At 35.9% G+C, this 16899-nt stretch overlaps 5 protein-coding genes across 7 annotated transcripts in view; 3 read left to right on the top strand and 2 right to left on the bottom strand.

Moving 5' to 3' along the window:
- The window catches only part of Mulk (acylglycerol kinase-like protein Mulk), a 95600-nt gene extending 85566 nt beyond the window's left edge, over nt 1–10034 (top strand). Inside the window, exons 2-9 of one of the 2 annotated variants that reach the window (XM_076910597.1) lie at nt 8058–8215; nt 8324–8443; nt 8521–8911; nt 8998–9113; nt 9204–9391; nt 9460–9606; nt 9686–9804; nt 9883–10034. In XM_076910597.1, the coding sequence (XP_076766712.1) occupies nt 8106–8215; nt 8324–8443; nt 8521–8911; nt 8998–9113; nt 9204–9391; nt 9460–9606; nt 9686–9804; nt 9883–9996 (1305 nt within the window). In that variant the 5' untranslated portion in view covers nt 8058–8105 and the 3' untranslated portion in view covers nt 9997–10034. Of the gene's footprint in view, nt 1–8055; nt 8216–8323; nt 8444–8520; nt 8912–8997; nt 9114–9203; nt 9392–9459; nt 9607–9685; nt 9805–9882 lie in introns of those variants that run through there. The other variant, XM_076910596.1, reaches the window with a different exon arrangement.
- On the top strand, nt 6139–7280 carry LOC143433304 (BOS complex subunit TMEM147). Its single transcript, XM_076910602.1, has 4 exons — nt 6139–6274; nt 6460–6598; nt 6664–6885; nt 6952–7280. Exons 1-4 carry the CDS (start codon nt 6198–6200, stop codon nt 7201–7203), a joined length of 690 nt encoding a protein of 229 aa, XP_076766717.1. The 5' UTR covers nt 6139–6197; the 3' UTR covers nt 7204–7280.
- A 98-nt stretch (nt 10035–10132) lies between the features above and the next one.
- Nucleotides 10133–13299, bottom strand: L(2)dtl (WD40 domain-containing protein denticleless). 2 transcript variants are annotated; one of them, XM_076910588.1, is made up of 8 exons: nt 13131–13298; nt 12697–12941; nt 12413–12593; nt 12104–12332; nt 11824–12029; nt 11519–11721; nt 11230–11437; nt 10133–11152 (listed from the first exon to the last, which is right to left on the bottom strand). In XM_076910588.1, the coding sequence occupies exons 1-8, from the start codon at nt 13171–13173 to the stop codon at nt 10479–10481; spliced, it is 1989 nt and encodes a 662-aa protein (XP_076766703.1). In that variant the 5' UTR covers nt 13174–13298; the 3' UTR covers nt 10133–10478. The 2 variants fall into 2 exon arrangements, with proteins under 2 accessions (XP_076766703.1, XP_076766702.1); XM_076910587.1 differs by having other exon boundaries at nt 11230–11721; nt 13131–13299.
- Nucleotides 13300–13456: 157 nt separating this feature from the next.
- Nucleotides 13457–16149, top strand: Mtpbeta (mitochondrial trifunctional protein beta subunit). Its single transcript, XM_076910594.1, has 7 exons — nt 13457–13550; nt 13777–13939; nt 14019–14394; nt 14477–14651; nt 14716–14996; nt 15069–15374; nt 15470–16149. Exons 1-7 carry the CDS (start codon nt 13496–13498, stop codon nt 15512–15514), a joined length of 1401 nt encoding a protein of 466 aa, XP_076766709.1. The 5' UTR covers nt 13457–13495; the 3' UTR covers nt 15515–16149.
- Ski6 (exosome complex component Ski6) lies at nt 15648–16819 on the bottom strand. Its single transcript, XM_076910601.1, has 3 exons — nt 16564–16819; nt 16182–16484; nt 15648–16110 (listed from the first exon to the last, which is right to left on the bottom strand). The coding sequence occupies exons 1-3, from the start codon at nt 16735–16737 to the stop codon at nt 15766–15768; spliced, it is 822 nt and encodes a 273-aa protein (XP_076766716.1). The 5' UTR covers nt 16738–16819; the 3' UTR covers nt 15648–15765.
- Between the last annotated feature and the right edge of the window lie 80 nt (nt 16820–16899).

The following is a 16899-nucleotide window of genomic DNA, read 5'->3' as shown; positions in this document are numbered from 1 at the left end:
GGGTTAGCTTCCGCGAGAAGAAACCATCGGTCTGAACCGCGACTCCTCCTCGAACTCTCGTCGAAAAATATGGAAATGACTAATATAAAAAATATTTCTCACGAATTTATTCCCTCTTAAAATAGAGCAACGAGTGAACACAACATTAACTAACATTCGCGTAAAATTTCACAGCCAAACGGATCGTAGTAAAGAAATTAGTATACCAACGGGGGGGTGATAACGTAGGACCTTTTTCTCCCTTCGTCCCCTTCGACTTCCAGCATCCCCAGTATTCAGGGTTTCACGTATTCTCCGATTGATCGGACCAAGGGGTTTTGGCTCACTCGTCCAGACGCTGGGGTTGGCAACTTTGAAGGATATTTTTTATTCATGTGACGTGTTTGAGGGCGCGGAAAAAACACATTCTCCCGATCGGAGGCCGAAGATCGAACCGGAGAAACCGTAGGTAGGTATGTCCTTCCATCCTGCGAGACCTTCAATTTTAAAATCCCCTTCGGTCCAGACCTATATATTCATCCACCTTACCATCGCGTCTCCTCCAATTCCACCGAGGATTTCGATGAATTAACAATCGAATAACTTGGCATTTTGTTTTTTTTTTTTTTTTCGTAAAAACTTAGAAATTTGTATCTAATGAAAAGGAATTAGATAGAGCCGGGCAGGCATTCGATTGGGTCGCGAGCGAGAAAAGCTCTCCTGTTAATTGGCCGGTTCAAAATCGAAGGGGAAGGAAAGCCCAGAAAAGTTGCGAGACGCGACGGTATTCCCGCGGGATATCAACGAAATTCTACGGATCGGGCTTCTTTCAAATATTTAACAGCAATATCCAATTTCCCCGTGCACACCCCCGCGTCTGTTCAAGCCCGATTCGTTGTTCAGCCGAACGCTATACCTCGTGACTTAATTGCGAGCCCGTTGAGAAGTTGCTAGAAATTTTCAATAGATTAATCGAATCTCGAAGCTTCTCAACTTATTTCCCGGCGACATTATTCTTCCATTCCTCATCGTCCCTTTCTATTATAGTTGGATTGACGTAAGTTCGCTGGAGAAGGTGAGGATATCAATGACGAGTCGTATTATGGCTCGTCAACGAGTGACAAGCCTACCGGTTCGGCTCGACGCTGGAACAGGCCAAATGGAACTTCTAAATGGATAAGATGTAAGAGTTAACACAGCACCGAAGGAAAGAATTAGGTGTCTGATGTATGAGACGCCGTCATCCGGGCCGGTTCTTCCGGCGAACGGTGCCCGGCCGTAAGTGAAAGAGACATTTTCCTCGCGTCGGTTTCGAAAACACGATTAATCTTGCCAGGGCCAGCCAGTAGGTAAAGCTGAATTTATCCGTAATTACCGCGCCGGTCAGTTGGAAATTCTCCGTTTCTTTCGCCGACTTCTGTTCCACCGGAACGGCAATCTAATCCCGCGTAAAGGAAACGTTCCGGAAACGAGGATAAAAGATGTGGCGAGAAGATTAAGTCCTCGATTATATGGCTTTTTAATCCGAGTGTTAAAAAAATTCCTATATTTCAGCAAATATTTTTACACCAACTTCAATCGAACGCGTACCGTGCACACCTCGATGGTGATTAATCAGAAGCAAAGAAATTTGAGGAAACGGTCGTATCTCTTCTCCAGTTGCGGCAACTTTGCAGATTCGATCTCGCGACGGCGACGAGTAAACTCGTCCAAGGATTCGAGGGTTAAAGGAGGGCGGACAGCAGTGTGATGCATGTCCCGTGTATCAGGGGGTGGCGGACGGAGGACGCAGGGGTAGAGAACGTGATCCCGTGACTGATCCGTGAAAGCGTGAAAGGGTTTCCACTCCTTTTTCCACCCCTTTATCCACTCTACGAGAAGACGGGGGTGTCGCGAGGCGACGATCAATCACTCCGTGCCAGCGTCCACCGATGCACCCTTTCCTAACGCCAGCTAACGTTTCTCTCCCCTGGCTACCCCTCGCCGGACTACTATTCACATATAAAGGATATCTCCAGCGATATGGCCAAACGAACATCCCACCTCGTCCGCAAATACATCCCCCTTCCAACGTCCTGATCTATCCACATCATTGGAGATGGTTGTTTAACGTTGCGCCGATGAGCTTTCAGCTCTTTCTCTCTTCTTTCCGCCACGATATCAAACGTTCTCGTTGCAATACGCTGGACTTCACGAAGAGATTGATCGTCCGTAAAGCTTCCGTTTCCTTCTACATACCGTCGTGAAAATACAATGAATGCAACGGCTACGCGAAGGCAAACTTTCCGAGCAAAGCTTCAAAGTTGCGCGACGAAAAATCGCGCGCTTTCGTACGGATTTCGAAAGGGTGGCGGCAACCAGTGGCTCGCATCTCCATCGAGACGGTATCAACGGGTTGCGACGACTACGAGGGAGATGGTCCACGAGTACGTTACAGAGAAAAAGGGGAAAGAGGGACGAACGATTGAGGATCGCAAGCAAATGGGCACGCACTGGAAATCGGCATGGGTCAAGATACATCCGACGCCGATTTTACGGTCCGTGTCCGTGTCGGAGGATACTAAAACTAATGTATTCATGAGATAATTATTTCTTGCATTCATTACGGGGCTGTAAAGTTTTTATTAGCCCGTGGCTTGCCTCGCGAAGCACGAGGCACCCTTACAAAGTACTTTAGGTAGCCACGGTCCGAGTACCGCCGCCGCCTCCCTTTCACTCTCCCTTCCTCCTCTATCGACACTTATTTCCCTCTTTTACCTTCGTTTACGACGAGCATTTAAGGACAATCATTAGAACGCGGATCACACGGTAGTATCGATAACCGAAACTCCTACCAACCAGCGCGATATCGACGCTGCTAAAAGCATTCTTTAATAATATTTAACCGCGTATGGTGGATAATTAATGCGCACCCCTGAAGCAACTGTCGGTTGAACTTCGATATAAACAGCCCACCTGGCCAGTCGCACAGAATTCGTCGTATAAAGTAAATAGGGAGAACGTCTCACGATCCGTCCATAGCATTCGCGAGTCGGTATCTTCTCACACCTTTTCCCGACGTATGTAACACTGCACGGGGGACAAAGGAGAAAGCTGGAGAAAGGAGATGGGCAAGAGTGTCCCAGAAGGACCGAGTCGCCAACGGAATATCAATGAGCGCGACCATCGTACATGACGAAGGGCGTTATTCCTTCCGGTACCGCTCCCGGAAAGGGGAAGATACATCAACTGCTGTGTCATATAAAAATGTGTTTACGCGTCGCGCACCGGGAATGAAAAGATGCTAGTAAAACCGACGAGCTGAAACTATAACTGGGTGCCGGTAAACAAACGGCTACGAGCAAGAAGATGTACAGGGGGCGAGAAATATCAAGGAATTATAGAAGAAATAGAACGGTTGGAAAATTACGCGATTCTCGGTGATTCTGGTTCGCAGTGTGGTCACAAAGACGAATCTGGCAGGAAGAGAGACGTAAGAAGAAAGGTGTACGACGGCAGCGCGAGGAAGAATGGAGTTGACGGTGCGAAAATCATGGAGACCGGACCCGGAAACGAACCTCGTCGTTATACATCGTTCTGACGTTGAAAGAAACGACGAATGCGCTAGAAAAATCTATCCTATAAAAGATAATTCGTTTGAAAAGATAAAACGGATGGGTAGAACGATACGGAACGTAGATTTCCCTTCGACCAATTCTAACACGAGTAGCAAATAGTTCCACGAGATACCATAAGACTTCGAGGATAAAGGTAAATAAAAAAAAGTTTTTCCACGTTCGATAATAAAGGAGGGAAAAGGGAGAGATCGCGAAAGGAAGAGAGAAGATGGATCGATGCAAAGGACAGAGACGCCAGGATTTCGGATTTTCGCACGTGTTTCCAGCCCCATCCGCGCGATTCCCGTAATCCCGGGTGGCTATTCTCCCCTCGAAGAAGGCCGCGCTTCAGATTTCTTTCTCTGTGTAAAAGGAAACGGAATTGAAATCGGCTTTTCGAAATTGCGCACCGTCCACCGCGTAGCCCCAGCTTCTCCCCGGAAAGAGGAATGCAAACATAGCCCTGCTGAGCGCGCAACACGATCGAGAAACAGGGAAAATTGAGGACGATATCCCGTAGGTTTACAAGGGCAGACATGAAGAGGAAAGAATGCAGTCATTCTCGGACAGTCCCAACCCTTAGGTTTCGAACCAAGAACGCAAAGGTCCGACGAGATTCTTCCCTTTGAACTTCACACGATTGCTTTATGCTTTCAATTTTCCACAAATTAATATTTTTATCATTTATACCTATAATTATTGTATTTGCTGCTACTGCATATTACCAAAGATATATAAATGAATCACTCGCACACTGTTCTGATCGAGAGGAGCATCTTTTTGATCGACGGATACATCGATCCCTTACCCACCATATGACAATGGCGCCATCCTACGAATATTCGTGGAAACTCGACGTATGATTTATATATTACCTACATTATAAAAAAATTGTTTTTATAAACATTTTAAAAAAATTATTTTTACCAAACATGCAACTCATTTAAACATGATTATATTCAAAATGATGTATACATGTATATACATATACACAAATTATATTGTTCTTTATTAGGAAATAACTTACGTTCTCACACAACTGTATTAATTTCAATTTTTATCACTCACAGTAATCCCAGCAAGATCAGTAACAGTAAAAAAGATACGTATGACATGGACAAACATTAATTTGAAATGCTCAAGTTTTTTAAATAATATTATCAAATGCTTGCACTCGCTATTAATTTATGTACAAGTATAAATGAAGCACAGTACCACAAACAGATTTTTATTACACTTGTACTAACATTTAAACGAACCAGAAGATGTGTGTGCACTCAACGATAGCTTCAGCTAAACTGATCTTCCCTACTGCACTTGCTACGGAGAACAGCTACACCAGCATATACCCAATATATCCCAGAACCTACCCGACCAATCATGAGGAAGTTCTAGCCAATACCATCGTAGTAGGTTCTCCACAAGTGTTAGAAAGGGAACACAGACTGTGACGGAGGTTTTGCAGACGGAGCATGCTCCATTGGAATATTCTAAATCCCACGTCAAAAGGGGTGTGCCCTACCGATCCCAAATGGGAGGAAAGGAAGGGAGCGTATGTGCCATCAACAACGCTGAAAAGGGTAGATAGGTTTCACATGGTAGACTGAAACGTTAAGGAAGACGGAGCATGCTCCGTTACAATAATCTAGACCCCACGGTTGAAAGTGTCCCATCAATTCTAGCTATACACAAGAAAAAGAATTGGCCTATTACATCCATAACATAAGCTTAACAGTAAACTTTCCAAATTACATTCAGGTTCTGCCTTTTTTCCTCTCACAAAATCCAAATTTTCTTAAGCAAAATATACTATTACATTATTCTTTACCATTATGATATTATAACGAAATTAATAGTGATAAACAAGGACAACAGACAATCAAACATGTTAAAATGTGTGGACAATATCTATCCAGCTGTAACACCCTTTTTTTAGCAGCTACCCCTTTTTTTGAGATGAAAGGGGTGACTGGTACCCCTTTCAAAGGGGTTCAAATACAGAGGGTGATTTAATGCAGCATAAAAAACATTTGTGCCATGTGAGACTACAGCCATGTGGTACATATGCACTGAACAAAGATTTACTAATGATTTTCCATATAACAAAATAAAACTTATGCTATTGATTTCAATTATATAACTAATAATACAATTTTCATATAACACTTGTACATCGCATTAGCACGATTTGTTTGTAGAACTGTCACCATCCAGAACAATTTTACATTATTCGTAAAAAGAATTTATATAATAAAGTGAAAAATACCTGATATAAACTAACCCATAAAGGAATAAAACATAACCTAAAAAGTCCAAGGAAACGTCAATGAGTAACTTCTTGAAAAAGCATCACGATATTAATAATGTAAATTGGTCACTACAAATTAACACATTCGAAACAAATTATTTATTGTCCACTTAATTGAAATATTTCCTAAAGTATAAGTTTTTCTAATCAATAAAAGGCGTAAAAGTTTTCTTTATCGACAAAGTACATACTAATCGCCCACTAGCGTCGTCGAGATACAACTACAAAGTATGACCTTGTCAACAATACAGGTGATACTTATCGCCGTTTAATATAATGAATAATATCTAAATTGAATTATCGTAATATAAAACATGACATTATATCATTTTGGAAATTGTTTAGCCTTAGTTTACGTTCCGTATTACCTTACCTATAAATATTCAGGCTTGTAAGTATATGAAACTGTTCCTAACCTATTTCTGATTAATCTTACAATTGTCCTTCAAATTTCATTTCATATCACTTACAGAAGTATATGTGATTGTTGAATCGTTAATGTTAACCATGTTTTAAGTCATAATACATCTTATATCATAGTGTAAAGTGTATAAAAATTTACATACAAATTTCCAGGTCCGAATATGGAGCATTTTGGAAATGTATTCAAGCTGGTGGTATTTATATATTTACACAATTAGTAAAAATGCTGGCACTTGCAACATTTTTCCCAACAACGGACAATGTTGGAGATGAAGACTTTGATATAATTGGGGTATGTATACATATTCTTAATCGACGAAACAAATGTTATTTATTAATAGAGAATATACATTGCAGGAATTTCTAAAGTCTTCGATAGACTTAGCTGACTTAGTAGGAATACTGTTAGTATTAAATAGTATTCCCGGTAAAGGACACGCAAAAGTTTTAACTGCTGGAGTTGGGTGGGCAGCGGCCGAAGTATTGCTTACTAGATTTCTGTTGCTATGGGTAGGAGCGAGAGGAGCAGAATTTGATTGGAAATATATTCAGAAGAGTCTTGAATCCAATATTAATTTAGTGAGTATAGATAATATATAGTACGCGAAAACTTTCAATTAGAAACTTGATTTTTCTTGTGTACAGGTACAACACATAACCACAGCAACACTTGTATGGTTATGGTCAAGGCATGACTTAAAAAGAAGTTTAGTTCCTGTTGTAGTTAGCATGCTTATACTTACAGTCTACAGATCACTTATTTTAGATTTTCTTGTTGTATTTTTCTTAACTGGCCCATGGTCAACTCTTATTGTTAAAGCTATCACTACTTTTATTATGGGCATCGCAACATTGTATATGTATGCAGGTCTTGCTCATTCTATTGGTATATTCTGAAAAATATACATGTATTTAAAAATACTAATATTTTCATCATACTTTTTTATTTTTCATTATACGTATTAAAAAATGAAATAAATATTATATTCTATTCGTATTGTATCAATAACTTGGTAAAATTACAAATAACAATCTTTTCTCTATGTAAAAATATTAATGAACAAAACTAATCCCCGAGTAATTTTAACACCTTCTACAGAAAAGGCATCACGAGTAACAAATATCACAGTGCTCTTACTGTGACAAAATTCTGTCGTCGGGATGTATATTTCAATAGTTTTATTGTAATTTATTTTATATTTCCCGCTTTAGAGGTACGAAAGAGAAAGATATATAAGAAAGCTATAAGGAAGAAAGAGACAAACGATACCGACCCCACTCAAGAACCAGTGGCGCCATCTCTGTGAAAAGTGCTCAAACTGGTCGCACATAATTATCGACAGCGAAGTAAACTACTCAAAAACTACTAGTGCCATCTCTACGGAAAGTACTGAAACTAATGCCCAAGCAGTTTCAGCACTCCTCCAAGAGAGGAGCTCTGATGTTCCTCCTCACTCTTTCTTCTAACAGCATTGAACAGCACCGCGTGCTGATCTGGTGCATTTATATACGTGTAACCCTGGTGATACCCCTGTGGCGTTACAGAACCTGGGGGACGTCACCGTAATACGCTGATGTTTTTTGAAGTGTTATATGATGCGTTGTGTTGCTTGGGTAATCTAACCTAACCACACATCTAAGTTTAAATAATTGATTTGTTTTCGCTTCACGATGAACAATTTCTGGCACTATAAATCAATTTGGTTTTATAATATTTTCACGATTTTGAAAACTTTTTACTCAAATTGAAGGTTTACAAAGTTTATTCTATTAAGTACACGCATAGAAGTGTAGTAAACATGGCGAAAATGTTTAATTTTTTTCGAACTATACGAAATAATTGGAAAAAATCACTTGTAGGAGTTGTAGGTTTATCATATGGAACTTCATATAGTAAAGAAGTATACGAGTAAGATAAAAATTTGAATTATATGAATAATTTTATTACTTTTTAATATGAATAAATATGAACTCATATTTTTACTTTTACTGGTATTAAATATATTGTTACTTTTAGCACCAATCAATTAATGAGACAGTATTGTGAGAATGCATCACAATATGGTGATCTTCCTCTTCCAACAAATGTGAAACCTCGTCATGTTACCATTATTCTAAATCCAGTTGCTAAAAAAGGGTTTGGCTATATTCTATTTGCTCATTACAATTTTGCTAATATTTTAATTATGGATTAATTGATATTAATGTTTATAGGAAGGCAAAAAAATTGTTTCAAAATTATTGTGAACCGCTCCTGCATTTGGCTGGAATTGTTGTAACTATAATTCAAACTGAAACACAAAACGATGCTCGTAAAATTATAATGAACTTGGATGTACCTACTGATGCCATAATAGTTGCAGGGGGAGATGGTACTTTATCTGATGTTCTAACTGGATTAGTAAGAAAGTATGATTGTAATCTTAATTCAGTTAAACAATGCCCTATTGGTATTCTTCCATTGGGACAGACAAACAAAATTGCGAAATCATTGTATCACGAATATGATGATCTGTCTGATGTAAGGCAAATGATAGAGGCAACAATGGCAATTATAAATGAGGAATCTAAAATGATAGATATGATTGAAATTAAATCTGTTGAAGTATGTTTCCATTATATGTAGAAAATGTTTAACTTATTCATTTTAATTAATTTAAGTCTCTTACTTTTGTTAATTCATAATGGAAGGACAATTCTGAGGAACCTGTAAAACCAATCTATGCTATGGGAACAGTTGAATGGGGTGCTTGGAAAGATGCAGATGCTTCTGCAAGTAAATATTGGTACCTAGGACCCTTAAAGAAGTATATATACATTTTTTCTCTAATATTTTAAATCTTTAATAATATTTGAATTAAATTTATGTTATTTAATAACGTGTATATACTATACAGATATGCAACTTATGTATTTAATGGTTTTAAAGACAATTTGAACCAGTACTGTGATGCAATATTAAAATATACACTACCTTGTGAAGGTTGTTCTCGATGCAATCGAAATAACTCTTTCCTGAGTGGCTCATCAAATTTAAATACAAGGTGGTGGCACGTATTTATACCAAAAACTACTCCCAATATAAGTATGTTTAAGCCTCTACAAAAAATATAATATTAATACGTAAAAGTAACTGAAATATCTTACTTGTAGGTAATATCGACTACAGTAAAATAATAAATGAAAAATGTGACATTCTTCATGAACTACCCATATCAACAAGTGAGTTGCATATAGAAACTTCTAATTTAGACAAGTCACAAGTTGTATCGTCACCATCAAGTTTGAAAGTGAAAATAGGTAATTAAATAAGTATTACATATATAAGTTTTTTAAAAAATAATTATGATATTGAACGACTATCTCTTTTATCACATAGGTCCCAAAGATATTGATTACTTTTCATTTATACATAAGGGCTGGAAAAAAGAACAGAGTAATCAGTCATTATGTAAGCAAGTAGCAGAGGCAAAACATATTGAATTATCTCCTCAGAAGGTAAAATCTTAATTTAAATAAGGGTAAAAATTAATAAATTTAAAATATTTATAACTATATGCATTGAATAATTTATAGGTTGATAAAGACTGTACATTATACATCGACAATGAAGAATACGAACTAAAAACTGTTGAAATTAAATTACTTTCACGTGCCGTAAAAGTATTTTGTCCTCAAATAAACAGTTAACAAAATACACATATAATATAAATAAAATATAAAAATTATTAATTATTTGTTGTAAATATTCAAACTTACATGTTTCAGTTCCTCATACTATGCAATGTTTAACACGCCAAGTGTTGATAAAAAAAATTTATTTCAATACTATACATTATAAAAAAATAATTTATCATTACATGTACAATATATCTTATACTAATATAATTCGAAGACACACTTTTGAGTATATAATCTATTTTTACATACTTTATAATACTTGTATGTCATACAATTTGTCTTGCATTATATGATAATTATCATTTTAAATTCTATAAATTTTATGTAAGGTACCACATTTTGTAAAAGTCAGAAAGCGCGCTCGAGTTGTTATCACATCTATCGATCATTTAATGTAAATTTTGTATTATAAAATGAGGGCCTGATAAAAATGTTGCACATTTAGCATAGATAAAACATAATCTAGTAACCAGAAAAATTCACGATTACATTTACGATTTTGTAGATGATACTACATTCACATCATTACAACACATATTCGTTTCACAGTCTTTTCCAGCGACTTTAAAGAAATGTAATAAGGAGGGTACTGGACTTTTCGGTATTTTCGATACTTTTTGTGGTTCTGTCGATCGTGATCTGCTATTTCTCCTAGCAGGCGTTACATGTGAAGGACTTGTTAATTTTTCTGATAACGTCTTCCCCATCTTTTGTTCGTACTTTTCTTTTCGTATTCTCGTTAGCCAATCAATATTTTCTTTATACTTTTCTGGTGATAACTGAAGTAAATGTGGTGCTGTACCATCGATTACAAAATTTGGAAGATTCAACGTAGGTGAAAAGTGTGCTTCGTTCTTAGTTTCTATACTGGTTGAACTTGTAGTGGGTTCATCAGATTCATAACCTCTGTTCAGTAGTGAGTTATTATCATTACAGGGACTAAATAATCTACGTGCGCCACGATTTTCCAAATGAATTCGTTTTGTAGCCGATGTGAAATTCTCTTGTATAGGCGATAAAACCGATTTAAACTTTCCATCGGACCATGATCCACTTAGCATCATGCGAGAATAACTTCTTTTCATTGAGCTATTAATATTACAATGACTTTGATTATCCTGCATTTGATTATAAATGTCTGATGAACTTGGACCAGGTGTGGCATCTAATGAAATACAGATAATAATGGCATTAACAATGATATAGATGTTACAACGTACTAACTGATTTATGATTACGCACTAGGTGTGGTATCGGATCCTGGAGTGTGTTCCTGAGTAAGCCAACGCCGTGTAACAGTTGGTGTGGTTTCCAATTTTAAATTTTCTAATGGATTTTTATTACAAATAGCCTCTGCACGACCACGTATTTGTACTTCTTCATTTTCAATCTTATGCTCAAAGCCTATTCTCCAAATTCGATGGCATGAATCATCTGAACATGTTACTATCTGTAATATTTTCAGAAATATTAATACTAACCACGATAAATGCACTAACGCAATGAAAAGTTTTAAAATTTTTATTAATACTTTAGTTTCTCCAACATTACACCAAGCGATGCAAGTAACTTCCTCTGTATGACCAGAGAGTTGTACAACTGGTGTTCCTGATTTATTTGTGCGCCATATATATGCGAGTTCATCACTCGAACCGCTGGCAATATATCGTCCATCAGGACTTAAACAAGTCTTAACATAATATGTACGATTCTGATGTCCATAAAATTCTGCAACTAATATACCAGAATAATAATAGTGGTCATGATAATATTAATGGTAATATCTAATCGATTTTAGTATCTAATATCTACAATATCATTTGCTGTTATACTTACTTGGCTTGGGATTGTAAGATGATATATTATATGCATATATAATGTTATCCATACAACTTGCATACAGTGTAATTCTAGCAGGGCATATTAATAACGATGAAAATCCATTTCTTGTACTATTGCCAGTATAATTCATTGTGTGTTTAGCCAATGGATCTTTTTTGTGAACTGTATAGTTTTTACGCAAATCCCATACTTTTACCAAACTGTATCAATATCTATCATTATTTTATTTCTTTATGTAACTAGTTCCTATTTGCATATCAATATAATCTCTTACCCATCTCCAGCAGCACACGAAAGTAAAGTGAAATCATCTTGAAATGCCAAACCAGTAATACTCTGTGCTCTAGACGCAGGATTGATTGTTCTACGCTGTCGTACACTGCTTATGGTTCCAACGCTATGTGCATTAGCGATACAATTATCTGGTTTAGGTCGTTCATAATGATTAGCTCTAATATCCCATATCATTATAGAACCATCTCTAGCTCCAGTTGCAAATACAGCTGAAAATGTATATTTTTTTAAACGAATGTTTCTCTTTATAAGAAGCAAAGAACATAACAGATATTAAAAGATTAAATACCTTGATCCTGATAACGGAACACTGCGGTCTTGACACTTCTCGTGTGAGCATGAAAACAATCAATTTGTCTTATTTCAGAACCAGATACATCCCATAATCTAGCAGTGTGGTCTCCAGATGCTGTAACTAATTTCAATTCACCTGGCATCCAAGCAACATCAAATATTGCATTGCAATGCGCCTGGAATATAATAACTAAATATAATATCTCTGTCAGATGTTAATAACATGATCTTATAAACTTCTAGTTTTCGTAATACTTTAATATAACATAACGATAATACCTGAGTTCCTTCCAATGGCTGATCCGATGTACGCTTGGTACTAGTATCCTGTAAAGCTATCTTTCCATCTTCGTTTGCCAGAGCAATTATTTGCTCGTATCCTTCTGTAGTACAGAATCGGCACGCAAAAACTGGTGGTTCCGGATTAAAATCAAGCGCATTTGTATTTGGAGTAATACCGTGATAGACATCGTTCTCATAACATTTTAAACGATATAAAGCAACGTCATAATCACGAATCGAGGCTGAAAATGTTTGCCATTCTTACAAAGTTCATGTTACAGTTTAGTTTACAAATAATTATCACGAACGAAACACATAAATATTATACTTAATATTACGTTCAACATAATGTTACGTTCGTATAACCTATCCGCCTTACGAGTGCAATATATTTACATGTTTCGTTATGTGAAGCAGAAAGAGTAAAGTACCAGATCCTTTTTCACGTTCCACAATAGAATGCACTAAATTCATTTTGATATTGCATAAAATCGACGCTTACTACACAACGATATAAATTGTTCATACAGAAAATTGTACGCGGGAAAAATCTGACAGTTTTCGCGCATTTCTACGTCAAGGCAATTTCTATGTAGCGATAATTGATCGTGCCGGAGAGGCATGCAACTACGCAAATAATAAAAGAATCGTCTTGGAAACAAGACTGAACAAAGGTCAAAGTACATGTCATATTGAACACTTGCTGGTGTGTCCACCAGTGGAAAATAATAGTGACAAATAAAAAAGTAAAATTTTTAATTTATTAAGAAGACAAATTTTAATTAATTAAAAAAAAATGTTGCTCCTTAAACAAAATAGTACTTTTATAAAAGAAGGATTTGCTAAATATGGTATGTTATTATGGTAATCTATATCCTAATGGTATAATATCTCTAGTGTTAAAACAACAATGTTTTCTACTACTTACATTTACATTAAAGTATAAAGTATAAAGTCTTCAAATAAAATATTCCATTTTTCATTGTTACAGTACATTAAAATAAATATATAATTCAATAGGAGTCTACATAATTTTCTTAATTGTATATTAATTACATTATATTACTTTTATACTAGGTTTTACAGTAAATTATTTAAAATCAAATAAATCATATGCAACTAAAAGTAGTAATGCTGCTAAAAATATTGTATTTATCGATGGTGTTAGAACACCATTTTTGCAATCGGGAACAACTTATAAGAACTTGATTGCATATGATCTAGCAAGACATTCATTAGTGTAAGTCAATCAAAACGTCAAATTTTCTATAAAACTATCTTAATTGTAATGACATAATTTATTTTTTATTTTTTATAAGGGCCTTACAAAAGAAAATTAAATTTCCCAAAGAAGTTGTTGACTATGTTGTGTATGGTACAGTAATGCAAGAAGTGAAAACTTCAAATATTGCCAGAGAAGCAGTGTTAGCAGCAGGATATAGTGAACGTGTTCCTGCGCATACAGTAACTATGGCATGCATCAGCAGTAATCAGGCTCTTACTACCGGTATGGGCTTGATTGCTTGTGGTGTATACGATGTTATTATTGCGGGCGGAGTAGAATTTATGTCAGACATACCAATTAGACACAGTAGACGTATGCGTTCATTGATGTTAGAAGCCAATAAAGCAAAAACAGTTGGGCAAAAATTATCACTTCTAAGTAGCATTAGACCAGCGCATTTTGTACCCGATGTACGTTACCTTTTATTGCAAGCTTCCATTTTCAACATATCTATATAAATATTGCGTTTAACTATATTTATTACTATTACAGTTACCTGCAGTAGCAGAGTTTTCTAGCAATGAAACGATGGGGCATAATAGTGACAGATTGGCAGCTGCATTTCAAGTAACAAGGAAGGAACAAGACGAATATGCTCTACGTTCGCATACTTTAGCTGCTCAAGCACAAAGACAAGGATATCTTACAGATGTGGTTCCCTATAAAGGTAAAAGAAGGCAGATGAAATTGAATAATCAGAACAGATTAATTGATCTTTGTACTTTTTTCAGTTCCAAATGTAAATGAAGTAGTAGATAAGGACAACGGAATTCGTGTATCAACAATGGAACAATTAGGAAAGTTGAAGCCTGCATTTGTTAAACCATATGGAACAGTCACTGCAGCCAATTCTTCATTTTTAACTGATGGAGCATCAGCAGCTCTGATAATGTCAGAAGAGAAAGCACTTCAACTTGGCCTTACTCCTAAAGCATATTTAAGGAATTTTATTTATGTTTCTCAAGATCCACTAGATCAATTACTGTTAGGACCATCTTATGCTATACCACAGGTTAGAATACAGCTATTTCTTACATATATTGAAAATTTTAATACCATACAAAAATTTTTATATCTATTTCAGGTGTTGCAAAAAGCAAAATTAAGTGTAAAAGACATTGGAGTGTGGGAAATACATGAAGCTTTTGCTGGGCAAATATTAGCCAATTTGAAAGCATTAGATTCCGATTGGTTTGCACAAAACTATTTAGGAAAATCTTCCAAAACAGGAGTACCAGATCTTAATAAATGGAATGCATGGGGTGGATCTTTATCAATTGGACATCCATTTGCAGCAACTGGAGTACGATTAGCTACACACACCGCTAATAGACTTATCAGAGAAGATCAACAATTCGGATTAATTGCAGCTTGCGCCGCTGGAGGACAGGTAACAAAAAATATTGAAATTAAATCTAATTTATGTCGCTGTCTTGCATTTGTATCAAATAAATTTACCTTCAATAAATATTATGTAATTCATAGGGTGTAGGTATGATAATGGAACGGTATCCTGGAGCCAAGGTTTGAAACATAAATTAAAAACAAATAAAAACAAGGGAAGTATATAATTATTTTCAATGCAATTCCAATATTGTTTTAAAATAAAATAATTGTTTATATAAAATACGTTTATAATTTATAGTATACGTAAGTAAATATATATATATGTATTATTTTTTATGAAAAATGTATAAGAAAAACTTTTACACGTGATTTTTTGTGAAAAAAAATTGTTGAAAATGTATTTGACTACTTTGTATAATTCCTTAACAGTATATTTAATTTAGTGCGACATGGAAGAGAGAAGGAAGAGATTGCTCTGTTAAATATTCTCTAACTGCATGATCTAAAATAGTTTTTATGTCTTGGCATCCATGTAATACGCGAGTTTTTAAGGATTCAAATTGAGACAAATGCAATCTCTGTCCTGCTCCCTGTGCTACTACTATTAAACCATCTTTTGATACACCATCACTGTTTGGTAATGCAATAACAGATAAAGTAATGCCAGGAGAACATTCTTCTACATAATTTGCATCTAATACTCCTCGTCCTAATGTGTTATCTTCATCCTCTTGAGACAGAGTGTTAATTAATGTTACAGTACAGCCTATAGCATAATTCTATGAAACAAAAGTTTTCTTTTAGTTAAGATATTTATATACTTAGATATTTCACTTTGTATACTCGTTACCTTAATTGGAATACCAGCATCGATTAAAGCAAGTGTAGCTGCATTTACAGATGCACAATATTCACTTCCATCGACTTGTAATGCTTCTACATAAATATCTATCTGCGAACGTGGGTATAATTCTAGATGTATTATTGCTTCCATTGCATGTTTTAAGTGGAGGGATCTCTCTTGCGATTTTCTATCACCTCTTGGTTTTCGTTTACGTTCTCCAGAGGATAAACTAAACACTGCCATGCTATATTGGCAGTTTACTATACCTTTTGTTACTTTACTCGTACTTCTTCCAGTGGAACCTCGTGGCTATACAAACATAATACTAATTATAAAAGATTTTACATGTTAACAATAAAAACACTACAGATATGATAAAATCATTAACCTGATGAGGTCCGTATACTGTAACCAAAATCTTAGTATTGCCATGTTCAATGTAAGCACTTCCATCGGCCTGACCAAAGACACCCATTCTTACACGAATTTGCCTTAATTCTAATGCTCTCCTGCCATCTGAGCGTAATCCATTTTGATCTTCAACATCTTGAGGCTCAATCATAGCTTTTTTTCACAAATTTAAAACTTACGCGTACACGTACACTAACCTATAAAATTAGACCAAGCGTAGACCAGTCTGTTTCAAATCGAATCTCAGACAATAATGCAAACTTCAAGTTATATATTCGCGCGCTTTTTCTTGAAAAAATTATTTTTACGATTA

This window comes from Xylocopa sonorina, chromosome 2 (assembly GCF_050948175.1).
Source record: "Xylocopa sonorina isolate GNS202 chromosome 2, iyXylSono1_principal, whole genome shotgun sequence".
Lineage (NCBI taxonomy): Eukaryota > Metazoa > Arthropoda > Insecta > Hymenoptera > Apidae > Xylocopa > Xylocopa sonorina.
The sequence above is the reverse complement of the archived record's forward strand: the minus strand, read 5'-3'. Positions and strand labels throughout refer to the sequence as shown.